This window comes from Capra hircus, chromosome 20, assembly GCF_001704415.2.
Source record: "Capra hircus breed San Clemente chromosome 20, ASM170441v1, whole genome shotgun sequence".
NCBI lineage: Eukaryota > Metazoa > Chordata > Mammalia > Artiodactyla > Bovidae > Capra > Capra hircus.
In genome coordinates, this window is record NC_030827.1 from 63,944,921 (window position 1) to 63,963,941 (window position 19,021).

General features: G+C 41.8%; 1 protein-coding gene across 3 annotated transcripts in view; it reads left to right on the forward strand.

The window, feature by feature from the left end:
- SEMA5A (semaphorin 5A) overlaps positions 1-19,021 on the forward strand; it is a 555,951-nt gene that overhangs the window by 281,845 nt on the left and 255,085 nt on the right. The window contains exon 1 of one of the 3 annotated variants that reach the window (XM_018065614.1): positions 1,553-1,655. The exons of the other annotated variants lie outside the window; for them this stretch is intronic. Within the exon in view, the coding sequence (XP_017921103.1) occupies positions 1,641-1,655 (15 nt within the window). The 5' untranslated portion in view covers positions 1,553-1,640. Of the gene's footprint in view, positions 1-1,552; positions 1,656-19,021 lie in introns of those variants that run through there. 3 annotated transcript variants of the gene reach the window in all.

Consider the following 19,021-nt stretch of genomic DNA (forward strand, 5'->3'; position numbering starts at 1 on the left):
ACAAAGATATATAATGAATATACAAGAATGTACTCCAAATATCAAACAAACTTTTTGAAAGTGGGCTATAAGCAAAATTTAAAAATGAATATAACATATAACAAATATAAACGTAAAACAAACATAAAACATTTAAAAATATAAAACAAACTTTTCTAAAAACAAGAATATATATATGCCAGATAAAATAAAATAAGATGATTTTCAGTGTGAAGAACTGAAAGCAACAAATATAAACGTACATAAGACTGCAGTCTTTATTTGTGTGTAATTTCTAGGGTTTATTTTAATTAATGACATGATCAATTTTCAATATTTATCTTTCCCCAAGAAGTGATTTGTCTTTTATGAATGGGATTTTTGCTTGATAAATTCTCATCAACTGTCTTCTGTATTTCTTTGAGAATCAAGCTAAAAACAAGCTTGCATTTTAAAGTTGGATCCATTTCAAAATATTTTTATAGGATTTGTTAAAATTTATAATTGTCAAGAACAACTTTTTAAAAACTTGTTTCTTCTGATTCTTAAATAACTGATCCAGGTTTTACTACTTGGAAAAATAAACATATTCTTTAAAGGACTATGTGGTTAAAAAATAGATAGCAACCTTGATGACCTCATCATAAACATGTTTACGACATTTTTTTCAAAATATATTCCTTTTAGGAATATTTTAGCAGTTTATATGTATGGTGAAGAAATATGAAATTTAAACATTCCTTCAATTTGATTTCAAATTATTTTCCTTCTTTAATTTATATGTTGTATCTGAAATGAATTAACGTACTCATCTGTATGTGGTGGGTAATTTGGATTCTCCTTTTTGTTTTTTACTGTAATTTTCATAATTGTATGCCATATATATATGTATGGAGAAGACAATGGCAGCTCACTCCAGTACTCTTGCCTGGAAGATCCCATGGATGGAGGAGCCTGTTGGGTGCAGTCCATGGAGTCGATAAGAGTCTGACATGACTGAGCAACTTCACTTTCACTTTTCACTTTCATGCACTGGAGAAGGAAATGGCAACCCACTCCAGTGTTCTTGCCTGGAGAATCCCAAGGACAGGGGAGCCTGGTGGGCTGCCATCTGTGGGGTCACACAGAGTCAGACATGGCTGAAACGACTTAACAGCAGCAGCAGCAGCATATATATATACACACATTATTTCTGGTATCATCAAAAGCTAATAACTTTAAACAGACTCATGAAGGAAGAGAAATCTGATTTCAACACTTCTTGCCATATTATAGTTTCCTGCTGTCTGTTGTTTTTGTTTAGTTGCTAGGTTGTGTCTGACTCTTTTGTGACCCTGTGGGCTGTAGCCCACCGTGGTCCTTTCTCCATGGGGTTACCCAGGCAAGAAAACTGGAGGAGGTTTTGCCATTTCCTTCTCCAGGGGATCTTCCCCACCCAGGGATCGAACCCGTGTCTCCTGCATTGGCAGGTGGATTCTTCACTACTGAGCCAGTAGGATTCTTGGTGGAGGGCATGGCTACCCGCGACCGTATTCTTACCTGGAGAATCCCATGGACAGAGGAGCCTCATGGGCTATAGTCCATGGGGTCACAAAGAGTCGGACAGCACGCAGCACATCTCTTCCTCTCAGCATAAACTTAGTAGGAGAGTCAGAGAAGAAATGCTGAGAGAATGGGTAAGTGTCTGCTTTCCCACCCTCAGTGAGCTTCCCTCCAGGGCCGGCGCGCGACTTCGGATTTCTCACCTGGGCACCAGCTGCTTCTGCCTCACTTCTAAAGCTTTGTCCTTGTCTGGATGCCAACTGATGTCACTGTCACAGCAGCTGGGCTATCTGTGGTCCAGGATGGTGCCTTGATGACCATTGCAAATCTGCTCTGAGAAACAGCCCAGAACATAAAAATGAGAGTGAAATTAAATGCTGTTTCTACCACTATCTGCTTCTTAGTCTGACCGAACACCAGGTTTGGGATTCCATTTGACTTCTTTGGTGGTTTAAATGCATGCAGAGGACCCTGGAACAACATGGGTTTGAAATGTCCAGATTCACTTACGTCTGGGTTTTTTTCTTCAGTAAATATGTGCAGCAGTACTACATGATTGAATCTGAGGATACAAAAGCATGAATACAGAGGGTCAACTGTAAAGTTATCTCACAATCTTTGACTACACAGGGGTCTGTGCTTCACCCCTCACATTGCTGAAGGGTTCACGCTAATGACTTCCTAGTATCTTGAGAATTAACATCAGGAGGGTTGACTAAAGAGCTCACATTTTCACCCATATGGGTCATCTGTCACTGTCTTGCTTGTTGATTTTTCTTCTGGGATTATCAGAACCTACTCTCTGTGATTCTGACAGTGTTGCCAGTGACACGGTGTGGCAGGTTGAAAAACTGCCCCCTCAGAAGATCCCCATGACCTAATCTTTGAAACCTGTGAATGTTAACTGATTGTGACAAAAATGTAGTAAAATTAGAAATCTTGAGATGAGTAGGTTACCTTGAATTATATGGATAAGCCATAAATAATAAATCAATTCTGAATATTCATTGGAAGGATGGTTGCTGAAGCTCCAATACTTTGGACACATGATGTGAAGAGCAGACTCATTGGAAAAGACCCTGATGCTGGGAAAGATTAGAGGCAAAAGGAGAAGTGGGCAGCAGAGGATGAGATGTTTAGCTAGCATCACTGAATGAATGGACATGAATTTGAGCAAACTCCGGGAGACAGTGGAGGACAGAGGAGCCTCGTGTGGTGCAGTCCTTAGGGTCACAGAGTCAGACATGATTTAGTGACTGAACCACAGCAGCAACAAAGCCTTAAATGCATTCATAACTGCCCTTTGAAGAGTGAGGCGAAGGGATGTTTGACACACACCTGCAGAGAAGAAATCCATATGTAGGTAGAGCAGAGGGAGACCGGAAGAGGTTGGCCTTGAAGACTGATGTGCCCAATCTTTTGACTTAAACTAGTCGGTGAGATTTTATCACTTGTCACAGTGATAGTGACAAGTTCTAAGGGCTTGGTTAAAATGATTTTAATTTTATCTGATGTTAATGTTAGAACTTCTCAAGGTAGATTATAATGCCAGTGTATACTTAATTGAGACTCCTGAGGCTTATGAATTTACTGCCTATAATTTGTCTATGCTTTGAGAAAAGAGACTCTCTTTAGAGCACTGGGTCTAAAGCCTGATTTGGGTCACCAAGTGTGATTTGGTTCTGTTTGTAATAAACATTACCATTGGTTGAGGGAGCCAATTAGCTCTGAGAAACACACTTGGCTTATAAATCTAGATCTCAAAGAACTTATTTGAAAGTCACATTTAAACCAGGTGTATGTGTGTGGATGTTAGTTGCTCTGTGATGTCTGACTCTTTGCGATCTCATGAACTATAGCCCACCAGGCTCCGCTGCCCATGGGGATTCTCCAGATAAGAATACTGTAGTGAGTTGCCATTTCCTTCTCCAGGGGATCTTCCCGACCCAGGGATCAAACCCTGGTCTCCTGCTTTGCAGGCAGATTTTTTACCATCTGAGCCACCAGGGAAGCCCTAAAACCAGGTAGTTCTGTCCTTTAGAAAGAACGCAGGTTAAATCTGAACCAACTATAAGGAAAGCTGAGCGCCAAAGAATTGATGCTTTTGAACTGTGGTGTTGGAGAAGACTCTTGAGAGTCCCTTGGACTGCAAGAAGATCCAACCAGTCTATCCTAGGAAATCAGTCCTGAATATTCATTTGAAGGACTGATGCTGAAGCTGAAACTGTAAAACTTTGGCCACCTAATGTGAAGAACTGACTCATTGGAAAAGGTCCTGTGCTGGGAAAGATTAAAGGCCGGAGGAGAAGGGGCCCAAGAGGATGAGTTGGTTGGATGGCATCACCGACAAGATGGACATAAGTTTGAGCAAGTTCTGGAAGTTAGTGATGGCCAGGGAGGCCTGGCGTGCTGCAGTCCATGGGGTTGCAAAGAGTCGGACATGACTGAGCGACTGAACTGAACTGACTGATCCTTTGTGTGGCTTGTTCATTTCCTAAGGCTGCTGTAACAAATTACCACAGATTTAGTGGATTAAAACATGAGATATTTGTTCCCTCACAGTCCTGGAGGCCAGTAGTCTGAAATCCAGGTGCCAGCAGGACCATACTTTCCCCAGAGCTCTGGGGGAAGATCCTTCCTGCCTCTCCTCGCTTCTGGTGGCTCCAGGTGTTTCTGGGCTTGTTGGCACATCACTCCAGCCTCTCCCCCATCTTCATATGGTCCTCTCCGTGAGTCAGAGTGACAGATCTCCCTTGCCTTTCCTGTATAAGGATCCTGTCATTGGGTTAAGGATCCATCAGATAATCTAGAGTGATCCCTTTACTAGATTCGCAAAATCATTTCTCCAAATAAGGTCACCTTCACAGCTTCTAGGTAGTCAGATCTCTTTTGTGAGACTACCATTCAGCCCACTGTGGATGGTGCTCAAGGGGTCTTCAGAAGACATCTTTCCAAGTTTGTGCATCTTTGTTTCAAAGAGATCCCCCCCCATCCCTGGTTCTCTGAGGCTTCTCCTCGGGCTGTAGCTGCAAGAATTTTTTTTTTAAATGACTCTTCCTTTTTTCCCCTTTCTCAGGATTTCTTAACCTCAGCATTCTTGACATTTAGATCAGATAATTCTTTGGGGTGGGGGGTGAGCTGTCCTGTGCTCAGTAGGATGTGGGATGAGTTCTGTGCCATAGATACTAGAGGCACCTTGCCTTCCAGTTGCAACACCAAAACTGTCCCCAGATGTTGTCAAATACCCGCTGGGGTGCAAAGTCATCCCCATTTGAGAAGCATACTCTGTCTCCATATCCCTGGATGATGGTGATAAATGTTTTGAACAGAAAGGTGACGAGATAAGAGAACAGGAAATTGGAGGGCTCAGAGGCAAATGTCAGTTCTGCTTTTCCTGTTCTTGAAGTGGAGGGAATGGATCTTGTCGGGCGAAACAAACGGGCTGTGGAAACCTGCCCTCCCGACCCTCTTCTGGCGTGTTCATGCCTTGGAGGTACAAGGAGGTCGATGGGACAGAGAGCTTGTTTGTCCTAATGCCCCTCCCAGTGATATCCTGGAAGACGGCTCTGAAGATGGTCACACCTGGGCTTGCTCTGCGACCCCACCAGATGCTGGATGGTCTTCCCACATCCCCGGGGCAGCTATGGAAGCTCAGCCTCCTCAAATGCCTTTGGATACAGTAGTGGGAAATTGAGAGGATGGGATTGCAGCTTTCTTTCTGTTTATCTTCTGTTTCAGTACCATGATAGAGCAGGGTTAGAGCCCTGGGAGCTTGCAGTTCTTGAGCTGGGGTTCTGAAGGGTTTCAGGAGCACTCCCTCTGTATTTCAGCTGCATTAAGACATCATGGTCCAGCCGCATAAGGAAAAAAGGAAATGTGAAGCATAGCGCTTCCCTGCTATTTGGAATAATCACTCTCCAGGGTTTCTTGTAAATATTGTTTGACTTTTTAAAGTTCAGATAGGAGGGCAGAGAAACGTGTTACGCATCGGTGGCAGCCTTCCCAAAACCTGTTCAAATGACAGGTGTTGATAAATGATGAAATGCTGCCTAAGGCTGTGCCTAAGGGGATGCTTAAAGTTGGCATCTAATCCCCACTCTGCCAGGGCGGACTTGGGTTGCTGGGGACTCACTTCAGCCCAGTTCCCCCTGCACTGCCCTCTATCTCTGGTCCATCAGTCACTGCCCAGCCTGAGACAGGTAACTGATAAAAATGCAAGGTCCGCTCTGAGAAAGTTCCCAGAACAATTTGTACATCGATGAATCATTCCCAGCTCTCCAGCTTCCTGCACGTTGACCTGATCTCGAGCTCAACTCAGACCTCCCCGCTGTGTCTCCAGGTGCTGTTCTCCTGTTCAGACCCTGTACTTCTGTCTGTGTGTGCTCAATCGCTCAGTCGTGTCTGACGATTTGTGACCCTTTGGACTGTAGCCCACCAGGCTCGTCTGTGCGTGGAATTTCCTAGGCAAGAATATTGGAACGGATTGCCATTTCCTCCTCCAGGGGATCTTCCCAACCCGGTGATGGAACCAGCGTCTTTTGGATCTCCTGCATTAGCAGGTGGATTCTTTACCACTGCTTCCCCTGGGCAGCTATTATTTTAATCGTCCCTTCCATGCCAGCTGTTTCTTCATAACTCTCCTGTCGCTGTTCTAATTTGCTCTCCTCCAGCCCATCAGAACTAGACTAGATGGACGGGTGATCTCCAAGGGCCCGTTCAGCTCTGAGATTCTGAATGTTCCATGTTTCAGTTGCTTTGGCTCCTCCTTCAGAAGAGTTAAGCTCACCATCAATGTTTCATTAATATTGAGGGTGCAGCAAATACAGCTCAGTCTGTGCCTTTAATGGCCAGTTGACTGTGAGCTTGGCTTATCAAGCCTGTCCAAATGGCTAACTGATGAGATCCCAAGCTCCTAACAGCTCCATCAGGCAAGTGTTTACTTAGGCTAATGGCCTTCATTCAACAGTGGGCAGAGCCAAAGACTTGGAGAGTTCATTGCTAAAATGCTATAATAATGGTTTGGAAATTGCATAACAATGGGGCCGTTTTAAAGTGTTTGAATCTTACCATGCTTTTTCACTGAAGATGCCGCTCTGTATATTTGCCTGCTTGTGCCTGCTGAGTTCTGTCCAGCTCTTTGCGACTCCGTGGGCTGTAGCTCTCCAGGCTTCTCCGTCTATGGAATTTTTCAGTCAAGAATATTGGAGTGGATAAACATTCGTTTCTCCAAGGCATCTTCCCAGCCCGGGGATCAAACCCAATTCTCCAAAACTGGAAGGTGGATTCTTTACCACTGAGCCAACTGGGAAGCCCGTATATATTTAAAGTTATGAAAGGATCACGTACTACCACAATCTTGAAAAAGAAGTTTCATCACAGATATTTTCCTTTAATAACCTGGTTCAAAATTCTATGCCAAACAGAGAACAAAATTCATACTTAATATCCTTTGAAAAGTGAAATCATTACAGCAGTAGAAAATTAAACTATGTAAATATTTGTTATTATTTATATATTTTTGGTTGTTTGAGAGAACTGGTAAAAAACCTTTCAAAAAAAAGATTGGATCACGATGCTCTTGTTCTAACCATCTGTGTTAGTCTTCTAGGAATGCTGTAACAGAGTAACCCAAACTGAGTGGCTTCAAGCAGCAGAAATATATTCCCTCACAGGTCCTGAGGCCAAAACTCTGAAACCAAGGTGTCAGCAGGGCCGTGCTCTCTCTGAAGGTGCCAGGGGAAGGTCCTTTTTTGCCTCTTCCAGCTTCGGGTGTTTTCCACCAGTCCTTGGCAATCTAGCTTGTAAATGCAGACCCCAGTCTTGTGGCCACCTTCTCCCTATTTGTCATCACATCAGCTTCACTCTGTGTTTATCTTTCTCAGGGTCCAAATTTCTCCTTTTCTAAAGGACACTGGTCATATTGGATTAGAGCCCATCCGAATGAAAATGAAAAGTGAAAGTTGCTCAGTCCTGTCCAATGCTTTGTGGCCCCATGGACTATAGCCCACCAGGCTCCTCTGTCCATGGGATTCCTCAGGCAAGAACACCAGAGTGGGTTGCCATTCCCTTCTCCAGGGGATCTCTGCAACCCAGGGACAGAACCTGGGTCTCCCCTCATCTAACTCGGTTACCTCTAGAAAAATGTTATTTCCTATTGACATCACATTCCGAGGTACTAGGAATTAGGATTTCCAAGTATCATTTATGGGAGGGATGCAATTCAAACTTTCAACACTGTCAATATCATTTTCAATAATAGAAGAACATTTTGATCACCTAGTTCATATCTATGTATTTAATTCTGCACGCATGTATGAGCAAGTAAATCAACACCCCCCTTCTTCCACCCCCTATGGAATAGTTTAGTTGATGGAATGAAATTTAGAAAAAAAAAAAGTATTTTTTGTTAAGTTGAATTTGTCACTTTTCAACATTTGGCTGATAGTTAGATTTTGTTTAGGTAACCACCATGCCACCTTTTTAATTTTCTTTAAAGAGAAGGATAATTGATTTACAGTGTGTGCTAATTTCCACTGCCGCAAAGTGACTCAGTTATGCCACCCTGTTTTCCATTGTTTTCCTCAACCCTTTTGTGCTTCCTCCTAATGAAGCATCCGGTTTCCCTGATGGTGCAGTGGTAAAGAACCCACCCGCCAATTCATGAGAGAGAGGAGAGGTGGGTTTGATCCCTGGGTCGGGAAGATCCCCTGGAGGACGGCATGGCAACCCACTCTCGTATTCTTGCCTGGGAAATCCCATGGACAGAGGACCCTGGTGGGCTACAGTCCATGGGGCTGCGAAAGGGTTTGACAAAGAGACCAAACAACAACAAAACGGATCATCCAGGGATGCTGGTTGTCTTCTCTGAAATTTATCTGTTGTTCTCTGCCCATCATGAATCACTTCCTTTGTCTTATCTTCCAGAGGGAGACCCTGAAGCTTCTGCTGTAACTCAGTGAAAGCTCCTCGAGGAGAGGAGAGTGCCTTCACACCTTTTTTTTTTAGCCCATACAATTTAGAGCATGGTGACTGACATAGCAAATGTACTCTGCCTTTCCCTCCCCTTAGCTCTTTTCTCTGCCCAATATTGGTGCTGTCCGTACTAATCCTGAAATTTAAAAATTATATTGCAAAGGTATTATTTCCTAAGTTAGTTATGAAATTTGAAAGTCATCAAGTATTCCATCTGGACGAGGTTACATTCTGTATGATGTTTTACATTTATATTTGATTGGAGACTTTCTAAAACGCTGATTTCCTTTTCTAATTAGAAAAAACAAGTTACCAAATTAACCTGGAGCACCAAAGCTATAAAATATAAAAGTAAAAAATTTCAGGCGTTATAAAGATCCGACCAAGCACATAATAATATGATGCCTTTTGGCAACTGAGTATAAAATGGAATTACACATAACCATAAATGTAAGTGTGTTCCCTGAGTCAGAATAGAATGTGTAATATATTTACCTTGGTAAACAGAGATTTTACATTGATGGGCTTTTTATTAGCCTTGAATGTGTGAATAAGAGTATAGTTCCAATAATAGGTGGCTCCCCGCCCCCAACCAGGAAATCATAATAGCCTTTTTCATTTGAGGCATGATTGAAGCAAATATATGTGATCTTAAACTCATTGCTCATGAGTTTGCTTTTCATAAAAAAAGAAAATGAATGATCCAGGAGCAGTAAACTTGAGCAGGTAATATATGCAGGTAATATATTCATTTCAATGAGGAGAATAGGGTGATTCAAACAAAACTTTTGAGGATACATGCCATGTTTGCAATAAGTAAATTACTGATGAAATTATTTAATGTCTTACTGTAATATTTTTGTCTCCTTATAAATTTCTGATTTTTTTTTTAATTAGCTCATAAGTCAGATTTCAAGCCCTAATTTTTTTCCCCCCACAGCATTGGAAGTGGGAGTGAACTCTGCCAGAAAAGGCAGATTCATTGTTAATAAGTGCATTTGTGGAAAGTTGCCACTTTTCGCATAGAACACCTAGTTCTCTATTTTCATGGAAAATGTGTATTTCATAGTTACAGAAAATGTTACATCATCTATATGCAGCCTGATGCTTGGAGAGCCCTGTATAAATATATTATGTTAAAGCTTTTGTAGAAAGAAAACTGTTTTACCAGTTTCTGACAAATTCCAGTTTATCATAGCAGTTTAAATATAGCCAATATATATGAAGATTCATAGGTCAGCCTCTAAGACATGATAAGCTTATAAATGGAGGTATAGATAGTATATTAATTACACATTTCATTCACTGATAACCTTTTCCTGACCTTCTAAAATGACTGTTTTTTTATTTTAATACCTTATTCCTTTCCTCATGTGGGATTCAATTCTGTATTTCCTTGTCCCCATTACACACCCCTTTTAAATTGACATGGCATCATTTGAACTTTTAAGTCCTTAATTATCATTCACAGCATTAAAATACCCTTTAGCTGATAAGTAATACTCTGTTTGCTCCGCTGGTTGATCACAGACTTATTTGACAAATAGAAGCTGTATTTTCTACTCATTCTACCTAGGACTGTTGAGTGCTATTTGGATGAGGACAGTTATTTCCAGTCAAATTTTGAGAGATATGTTGTTGTTCAGTCACTGTGTTGTGTCTGATTCTTTGTGACCCCGTGAACTGCAGCACACCAGGCCTCCCTGTCCTTTGCTCTCTCCCAGAGCTTGCTCAAACTCGTGTCCATTGAGTCAGTGATGCTATCCAACCATCTCATCCTCTGTCGCCCCCTTTTCTTCCTGCTCTCAGTCTTTCCCAGCATCAGGATGTTCAATGTCATTTTCTGAAGATATTTAGCAATAGAAGAAATTTAACTTTTCCTGAATCTTGCTTATATAATGGTGATCTTAGCCTATATATATATATATATATATATATATATATCTCCATCTGTGTGCTAAGAACTCAGCATGTATTGAATCTGATAGCCACCATCTTTATTGTGACTTTGCATTCAAGGACAATGTGTCCATATCACACCTGTAACCTTGGTGGACTCCAGATTTGATCTCAGACTTGCTGGCTGTAGCATATGCTTGTAACCTTCTAACGTAAATTCTGAATAGCAGGATGGGGAAGACAGTGACCCCCTCCTCCTCCTCTCTCCACTGTTCATCCCTTTCCCTTTTAACTTCTACGTACAACCTTCATGAACTACTGGAAAATTCCATCAAGTCTACCATCCAAACTCTTACTGGGAAATTATTCAGTCTCACCTCTCTCTTTGTTCACTTAATTCCAGCTCACAAAGGTTCATTTATTTCTGTGCAATGCCTTTTCCACTAGAATGCGTGTTTCAAATGCGAGTTAGGACAAGAGGCTCACTGATTTTTTAACAGTAGTTCTCAAATCTGTTAGATCATCAGATTCCCTTAGCTGGACTTTTAAAGGTGGAAATCCCCAAATCCCTCCAATGTCTAGTGAATAAGCATGGAGAGTCATGGAATTCCTGCCTTGAACAGGAACTTTGCGAAAGGAGAGCAGATGTGTCAGCCAAGCTCTGTGGGAGTGGATCCAAGCATGGGCTCTGAAAATAGTCCCTCTAAGCCTAGAAGTGCTGGAGATCTGTCAGGAGAGTGGAATTGCAGAGGCTGGAGGTTGGGTGGGTTGAGTAAATGGAGGGTGGGACGTTCTGCTTTGACATTAGTGAACTTGAGTTCCCTGGCTGTCCAGTGGGTCTTTGAAAAGGCAATTTAAAGTCTTAGTGGGTATAAAGATGGAGGAGGAAAACAGAGCACGTGAAAGTGAAAGAGTGAGAGGGAAAATGAATGAGCAGATGAATGAATGAGTGATGAACCAGGTGGATCTTGGAGTGGGGCTAGATTGCTGGCTCATGAGGAAGCCAGTTCCGCCTTGCGTCCTCAGTGTAGAGGAAGAGGCCGTGGTCTGCCCTGTGGATGAGGCATTAGGACTCCAGTGTCCGTGGACTGAGCAGATAACGGGCAGAGTTTGGAGCCCTGAGGGGTTAAGCAGGTAGGCTGGTCTGCGGATATGTGAGGAGCATTTTGCCAAGGTGTCTAGACAGCATCGAGTATTGGGATATGCCAGGCAGGGAGTTTGGCACTACAGGACAGAGGCATGATGTCAGTCCTTGTGTGAGTAGCAGCAGCAGGAATCCAGGAGAGAACGGAGGGACGGGTTTCAGCATCCATCTCATGGTGTCTGGCAGGACTGTGACTTTCTGAGCCCAAGACAAGGATCACTGCCCAGTTTGGGGGCAACTTGCTGATGTGATGGAGAATGTCTCATGGGTGTGTCTGGTTCCCCAAAGGGATGCAGGTTGCTGAGGCTTATTCCAGGTGTCATGCCTCCAAAGAGTCATCCCTCTCCCAGCTCTCAAAGGTTGAGTAGCAACAGTGGAGCTGAACCAGGTGATGGTTAGGTGGTCCCTGCATCGGAGATGTGTGGTGACCAGCCCACATGCCATCTTTTGAAGACAAGATTTGGGGATAATCCACTTCTTTGTCTGATCTGAGTTTCTACTCCCCATTTCATTTCCTTGTCTCTCTTCTCCCTTCGATTATATGATTAATTAAAAGCCAACATTTTTTTTTCCTACCACTTATACCTCTTTTGGCAGGTGATAAGTTATATCAGGTGATAAGTTAGAGGGGGTGAAATATATAGACTGCGATTTTCAGAAAAAGAAACGACTTTTCATTTCATTTTAGAGAAAAGTATAGACGTAACACATTAATTGATACAGAGGTAACATAGATACCAATAACGTTCATCTTTTTATAGACTTATTTATTGATTTTTACAATAGATACTAACATCCCTTCCACTTGTACCTTAATATCAATGACTAATTTGAGTTAACAGTTTCTTAATTCTGAATCCGGGTATCACATGGCTGAAGTAGGAATATGGCAGATAGAGTTGATCTAAATAAATCTAAATTTGGAGGAGAAGGCGAGAGAAAACTGAAAGTAAAGAAGTTGGATGAGCAAATGGTGCAGGAGAGGAAGATAGAGAAGAAAAGTTCTGTAGGTGTAAACTGACAAACTGAGGTCAAGAACAGTGTAGAATTTAATGATATGTATCAGATTTATTTTTGTTATTGCAGAAAAGCAGCAGTTGCCCATATAGTGAGTATAAAAGAACTGGCTGTCAGCACTGCACCTTCAAAAATTCAAGTCTGCGTTTCTCTCTTAATAACTTTCTTTTGCAATTTACAAGTTGAGAAAGTTTGTTTTTCATATGCCTCTGGGTGCAGGGACGGGCAGGATGACTTCATAAACCCTTAAGAAGTCAAAGACCTTGAATGAAGACATTTTCTTAGAGGGAAGCAATTATCTGGACTGCTTTGAATCTCTCATTTCAAATCTTCCAAGAACAGAAATTACGAGGTCAATAGGGTTGACAAATAGATACAAGGTGCTGACTATTTGCACTGTGTTCTGTCAGGGAAGAAAGGGACAAGAGAACTCAGCAGAAGCTTCTGTTCTATTTCACAAGATAAGATTTATGCTCCTGAAGAATTAATAGTAATAGTGAGAGTGCTGTCCCAGGTCCTTTATGATTAAACGCTGGCATGTGACAGCAGATTAGCCAGGGGAACTCGGAGCAGGAAGACAGGATCACTGATCACGAACCAGAAGGTCAGAGAAGGGCAGCTCAGGGCACAGCTCACGTCACCTTCCATACCAGAGTTTCTTGCCTATTGCTGTCTTGGGCTGGATAATCCTTTTTCATGGCAGGGATGTAGGGTGGGAGGCTATCTAAGCATGTTAGTGCCCTTCCTCCCAAACTAGGACAACCAAAATGTCCCCAGACAATTCCATGGAGCCAGAGGGGGACAAAATAGCCTCCTGATTGAGACCCACTGGTCGATACTAACAGCAGTTGCTTAGGTTTTAAACTTTCCCACGTATGAGCAGTTAAATATTACATTACTTAGGATACTGAAATAGATGTAGTTTTCATGCTAGTTTTTGCTTAACAAAGTACATAAAAATTATTTAAACTTACAAGCAATTCTAGAGTAGTTCTGCTGCTGCTGCTGCTGCTGCTGCTAAGTTACTTCAGTCGTGTCTGACTCTGTGAGACCCCATAGATGGCAGCCTACCAGGCTCCCCTGTCCCTGGGATTCTCCAGGCAAGAACACTGGAGTGGCTTGCCATTTCCTTCTCCAGTGCATGAAAGTGAAAAGTGAAAGTGAAGTCTCAGTCGTGTCCGACTCTTAGTGACCCCATGGACTGCAGCCTATCAGGCTCCTCTGTCCATGGGATTTTCCAGGCAAGAGTAGTGGAGTGGGGTGCCATTACCTTCTCCGTCTAGAGTAGTTCATCTTCCCATAAATTCAGCAAAGTTTAATTAGCGGCCTTTTCATCTACAACTTCCATGTTAATAACCAGAAGGCAGTAGATAGGAGTTTTGGAAAATGCTGTCTGAGTTTACCCTGTCTCTCTGTGTGGACAAGTTGCATAAACTCAGTGTGTCTCAGCTTCCTCTTGGAACTAATCCTCATGCCTTCCTGCAGACTTTTATGGTGAGTGAGTGCAGCTAACACTGTGGAAGCTGCCTGGCTTGTCAGAAACCCTAAATGGGTGTCATTGTTATTTTCCTGTTTTAATCACGAATTTCACAAATTGAGTGTGTTCTAGTAACAGCTTTATTTTAAGATCAAGACCGTAAGTGGGCTGGGAAACATAGAATTTATTTGTCAATTTCGGGCCATAGGCATTTGCTAAGGGAGAAGGGGTCTTACATATTTGCATATGTTTCAAATCATCTTGCTTTTAATGTTTGACACCTTCTAAGCCTGGGAAAAATTGAAGGCAGGAGGAGAAGGGGATGACAGAGAATGAGATGGTTGGATGGCATCACTGACTCAATGGACATGATTCTGAGTAAACTCCAGGAGTTGGTAATGGACAGGGAGGCCTGGCGTGCTGCAGTCTGTGGGGTCGCAAAGAGTCGGACATGACTGAGCGCCTGAGCTGAACTGAACTGAACAGAAGTGCCAGTACTGTCCCTGCTCCAGTTCTGGTTCTGCTCAGCTGGGCAAGGGGAGCCGGGGTGGATGGTGAGATGGGGATGAGAGTGCTGACCCCAGGGGAGGATGGGCTTGACATGCCCACCTGTGGGGAGCAGGACAGTGTCCCTTCAAGAGCTGAAGTTGTGGCAGAGCGGTTGCTCCTTGCTTCCACTGGCTACTGATTGCTGCCTGAGCCAAAGCCGCAACTTAGTGTTTCAAAACCACTGTTTCATTTTGCTCACAGTTTTGTGAATAAGGCAATTCCGAAAACCTTAGCTGGGGAGTTGATGTGTGACCAGCATAGCTTCAAACGGAGGCAGCTGGAGCCAGAAGTTCCTTTTACAAGCAGGTTGCTGCCGCTGCTAAGTCGCTTCAGTCGTGTCCGACTCTTAGCGACCCCATGGACTGCAGCCCACCGGGCTCCTCTCTCCGTGGGATTCTCCAGGCAAGAGCACTGGAGTGGGGCGCCACTGCCTTCTCCGTCCTTCTCCGCAGGTTGATCAACCACTATTTCTGCACTTCTTTGCTTCTTGGGTCACCCCTCTTTGTCTCTCCTCCCCGCCTCCTCTTCCTCTTCTCTTTCTCTCCCTCCCCTTTTTCTCCTCCTCTGCCTTCCTGTTCTTCATTTTCTTCCTTCCCTCCCCTCCTCTCTCTCCCTCCTTAGTCCTCCACCTTCTCACCCTTCCTATCTCACTCCGCCACCGTCGTCTCATCCCTGGGGGTCTCTCCCACTGCTCTCAGGACAATCCTGCATCTTACCTGGCTGCTGGCTTCACGAGACAGGAAGCTGAGTGATGGAGCCGGTTAGGGCTGAGCAGGGAGCTGGCGTGGACAGGGCCCTTCTGTCCTGTTCTTTTGGTCACAGGCCTCGGGATGTCTAGCCGTGAACTAGACTCAGTTCTGGGCGGGGGCTCTGCAGCTCACGTTGCAGAAGGACCTGATTTGGGGAGGGGAGTACTCTGGAGCCATCTGAGGGGCTCACACTCTGCCCTTCCTGAGTTCCTTTAAGTCCTGGGTCCTGGGATTCCACCTCCCATGGATTCTGACCCCAGGGGCCAAGGATCTTCATTTTTAACAAACACCTGAGTTGAGTCTGATGTAGGGAGTCTAAACTCCAGTGCAGTGATATCAAAAATCATGGGGAAAAGTACTCAAATTTATTTCTACTATTTTTATATAAAAGTCAGCAGTGTGACCTTTACTAATATTAATATACAAGTCTATGCTGTGCCCTCACTTTCTCAACATGTCAAGTTGCCGACAGAAATCAGAGTCAATTTCTGGGGTCCCTGCGGAAATCATGGGCAAATGGGGAAGGCTTTTGGTTTACAAGTGCCAGTAAAGTGGATTTTTGTATCATGTTATCTATGTGGTAGGATCTTCATAATGTTTTGTAATGAAGTGTGGAGGGACCATTACTTTGTATTCAATAGAGAAGTTCTGTTAGTATTTAGTGGCAACAGACTTTTAAAATTGTCATATTAATATGATATGTTAAAAAGTAATTAAACTTAGCATATATATATGCATATACATATACATAAAGTATGTCTATCATCTACATATCTGTCCATTCATCTATGTATCTACCCATCTATCTATTCATCCTTTCTATGAGAAGAGGTCCAAATTTGTTGAACTTCCTGTGATTTTTTTAATAGTGTGATAAATAAGTGCTTTTGGAAAAAAAATAATTTTCATTTTAAGAATGAGTGAAACAAAGTCTATTTTTTTAAAAACTAATACAATGGAAAAGTCATTTTTTAATCAAATGCTTTAATGCTATCCTTACATGAATTTGTGGTTGAAAATGAAAATGTCACCACAATAATGGCCTTATCCATACTGGAGATTTGGAAATGTAGAAAATTCTTTTCTAAGCATTCTTATCTGTGCTTTTAATTTTTCTGTAGGCCTTCCCACTGGAGGATTTCAGTGTGCTTTTTGCTCATTTTAAACTTCTTATGAGTTTGGAAATGTTCTAGGAAAGTTTCAGCAAAAAATCAGCTAATCAGAAGATTGGTTTGAAAGAAGTCAAAATTTAGTAAGAATGGTCAAAGGGGCAGTTAGATTTACATGTCTGTTTGAGATATGTACTTTGGTTCTAACAATTTTAAACTAAAAGTCAAAATAAACTGAATGTAAAAACAATCTCTAAACAAAATTTTGAATCACTGCATCACTGTATCATAAATCTTTATTCTAAGATTTAATAAAACTTGTTCAATTAAAATATAAAATAACTTTATTCTATATTTCTATATTTATTTCTAATTTATTTCTCTATTTCTTTTTTGTATATTTATATAATTCTTTTGAAATATAATGAAAATTTACATATATGCATGCATAGTTCTATGTCTATAATATATAAATGTTGAAATATATATTCAGTTCAGTCACTCAGTCATGGCCCACTCTTTGTGTCCCCATGGACTGCAGCACACCAGGCTTCCCTGTCCATCACCAACTCCCGGAGTTTGTTCAAACTCATGTCCATCGTGTCGGTAATGCTATCCAGCCACCTCATCCTCTGTCATCCCCTTCTCCTCCTGCCTTCAATCTTTCCTAGCATCAGGTCTTTTCTAAGAAGTCAGTTCTTCGCATCAGGTGGCCAAAGTATTGGAGCTTTAGGTTTAACATCAGTCCTTCCAATGAATATTCAGGACTGATTTCCTTTAGGATGGACTGGTTGGATCTCCTTGCAGTCAAAGGGACTCTCAAGAATCTTCTCCAACACCACAGTTCAAAAGCATCAGTTCTTCGGTGCTCAGCTCTCTTTATGGTCCAACTCTCACATCTGTACATGACTACTGGAAAAAGCATAGCTTTGACTAGACAGACCTTTGTTGGCAAAATAATGTCTCTGCTTTTTAATATGCTGTCTAGGTTGGTCATTACTTTTCTTCCAAGAAGGCTGGTTACAGCTTTTCTTTCAAGGAGCAAGTGTCTTAATTTCATGGCTGCAGTCACCAGCTGCAGTGATGTGGAGCCCAATGAAATATACATTGGTAGAGAGGAAATGCCAAAAGTCTTACTGATAAGAATGAACAAAACATTTTAGGAAATAATGATAGAGTCATATTAAAGGATACTTTGTGAACACCACATACTGGTCTCCAGTAAGCTTAAACAATTGATTATAATCTTAATGCATGTAGTAGTCTTTCTCCGGCAAAAGACTGTTTAATTTAAAATTATTTTTTAGATGACAAAACTTTTGTTTGAAATGTCCTCTGCTTTCTTATTTGTTTTGTCATTTCTACATTTTTCAAATATCACATGATATTAAGTAGATTCAGTTTAAAACTTTTAAATTCCCTTACCAGGTTGGTTGTAATCTTTCTTTTTGGTTCCAGCCATTTCACCATGGAAAGAGTTTTTGGTAAAATTGTTTTTAAGTTTAATGTTGGTATAAAGAATCACACTTATTCTTACCTTGATTTTAGAAAAGGCCTATTTTTTTTTTTTTTTTTTTTGGTGATACTATATTTGCTAGAAATACAAACACCATTGAGAATGGCTTCACATTTATTTTCTCCTGTTTCATCAACCTTGAAAGGACATGCGTCTTCTCTTGCGCCTCCTGGTATACTTTTCCCTTCTCCATGGGGCCCTGCTTCATGGACCACCTCTGTACTCCCGTGCCTTCAAGTTTCTGACCAGCAAAACTTTGGTAGAGAAGTCAGAGAGGCCAGGATTATCGTCCACATAAGATCACCTTAGGCTGGCTGTAGCTCTAGACCAAAGGCCAGCTCTCTGAGGACACAGATCACAGAGCTCTGTACCACCTGGCTCTCTCTTAATGTACCCAGTCTTCTCTGATTTTGTCTGTCTGACCCCCTGGTAGCCACTGGGGACTCATGTTGCCTTCTACCTGCTCACATTTTCATTTATAATCCTTTCATTAAGCTTTCCTCAAATTATCTCATGTGATGATGTCACATATTTCTTATAGGACCTTTGATTGATAAAATATCCTATAAAGGTATTTTTTTTTAATTTTCCCAGAGTTTGGAAGCATCGTACACAGCATATATAACACAGTAGATATGCCGCTGCTAGTTTTAAATTTGTCTTATATTAGTTGCTAGTTCTGTCTGTCCATCAATGTTTTTGCAGAGAGACAGATTTTAAGAATCTACATTTTTAATTGAGTTTGGTTGAATATGATGTCATTTAAGTTTTTAAGTTAGGAGTGGAGGAGAAAAGAACTTCAAAGTGCTTTGCCATATTTGACTAGAACAAGAGTTTGCTTATTTTTTTTTTCCTGTAAAGTATCAGATAATGAGTTTTGAAGCTTTTGCAGGCCATGTGATCTCTGTTACAATTAATCAGCTTTTCCATTTGTATTGCAAAACCAGGCGTGGACAGTATGTAAATGAATAGAAATGGTTGTATAAATAAAACTTTATTGATAACAATAGGTGGTGAGCCAGATTGGTCTGCTTGCTATGGTTTGCTCATTTCTATACTAGGAACATA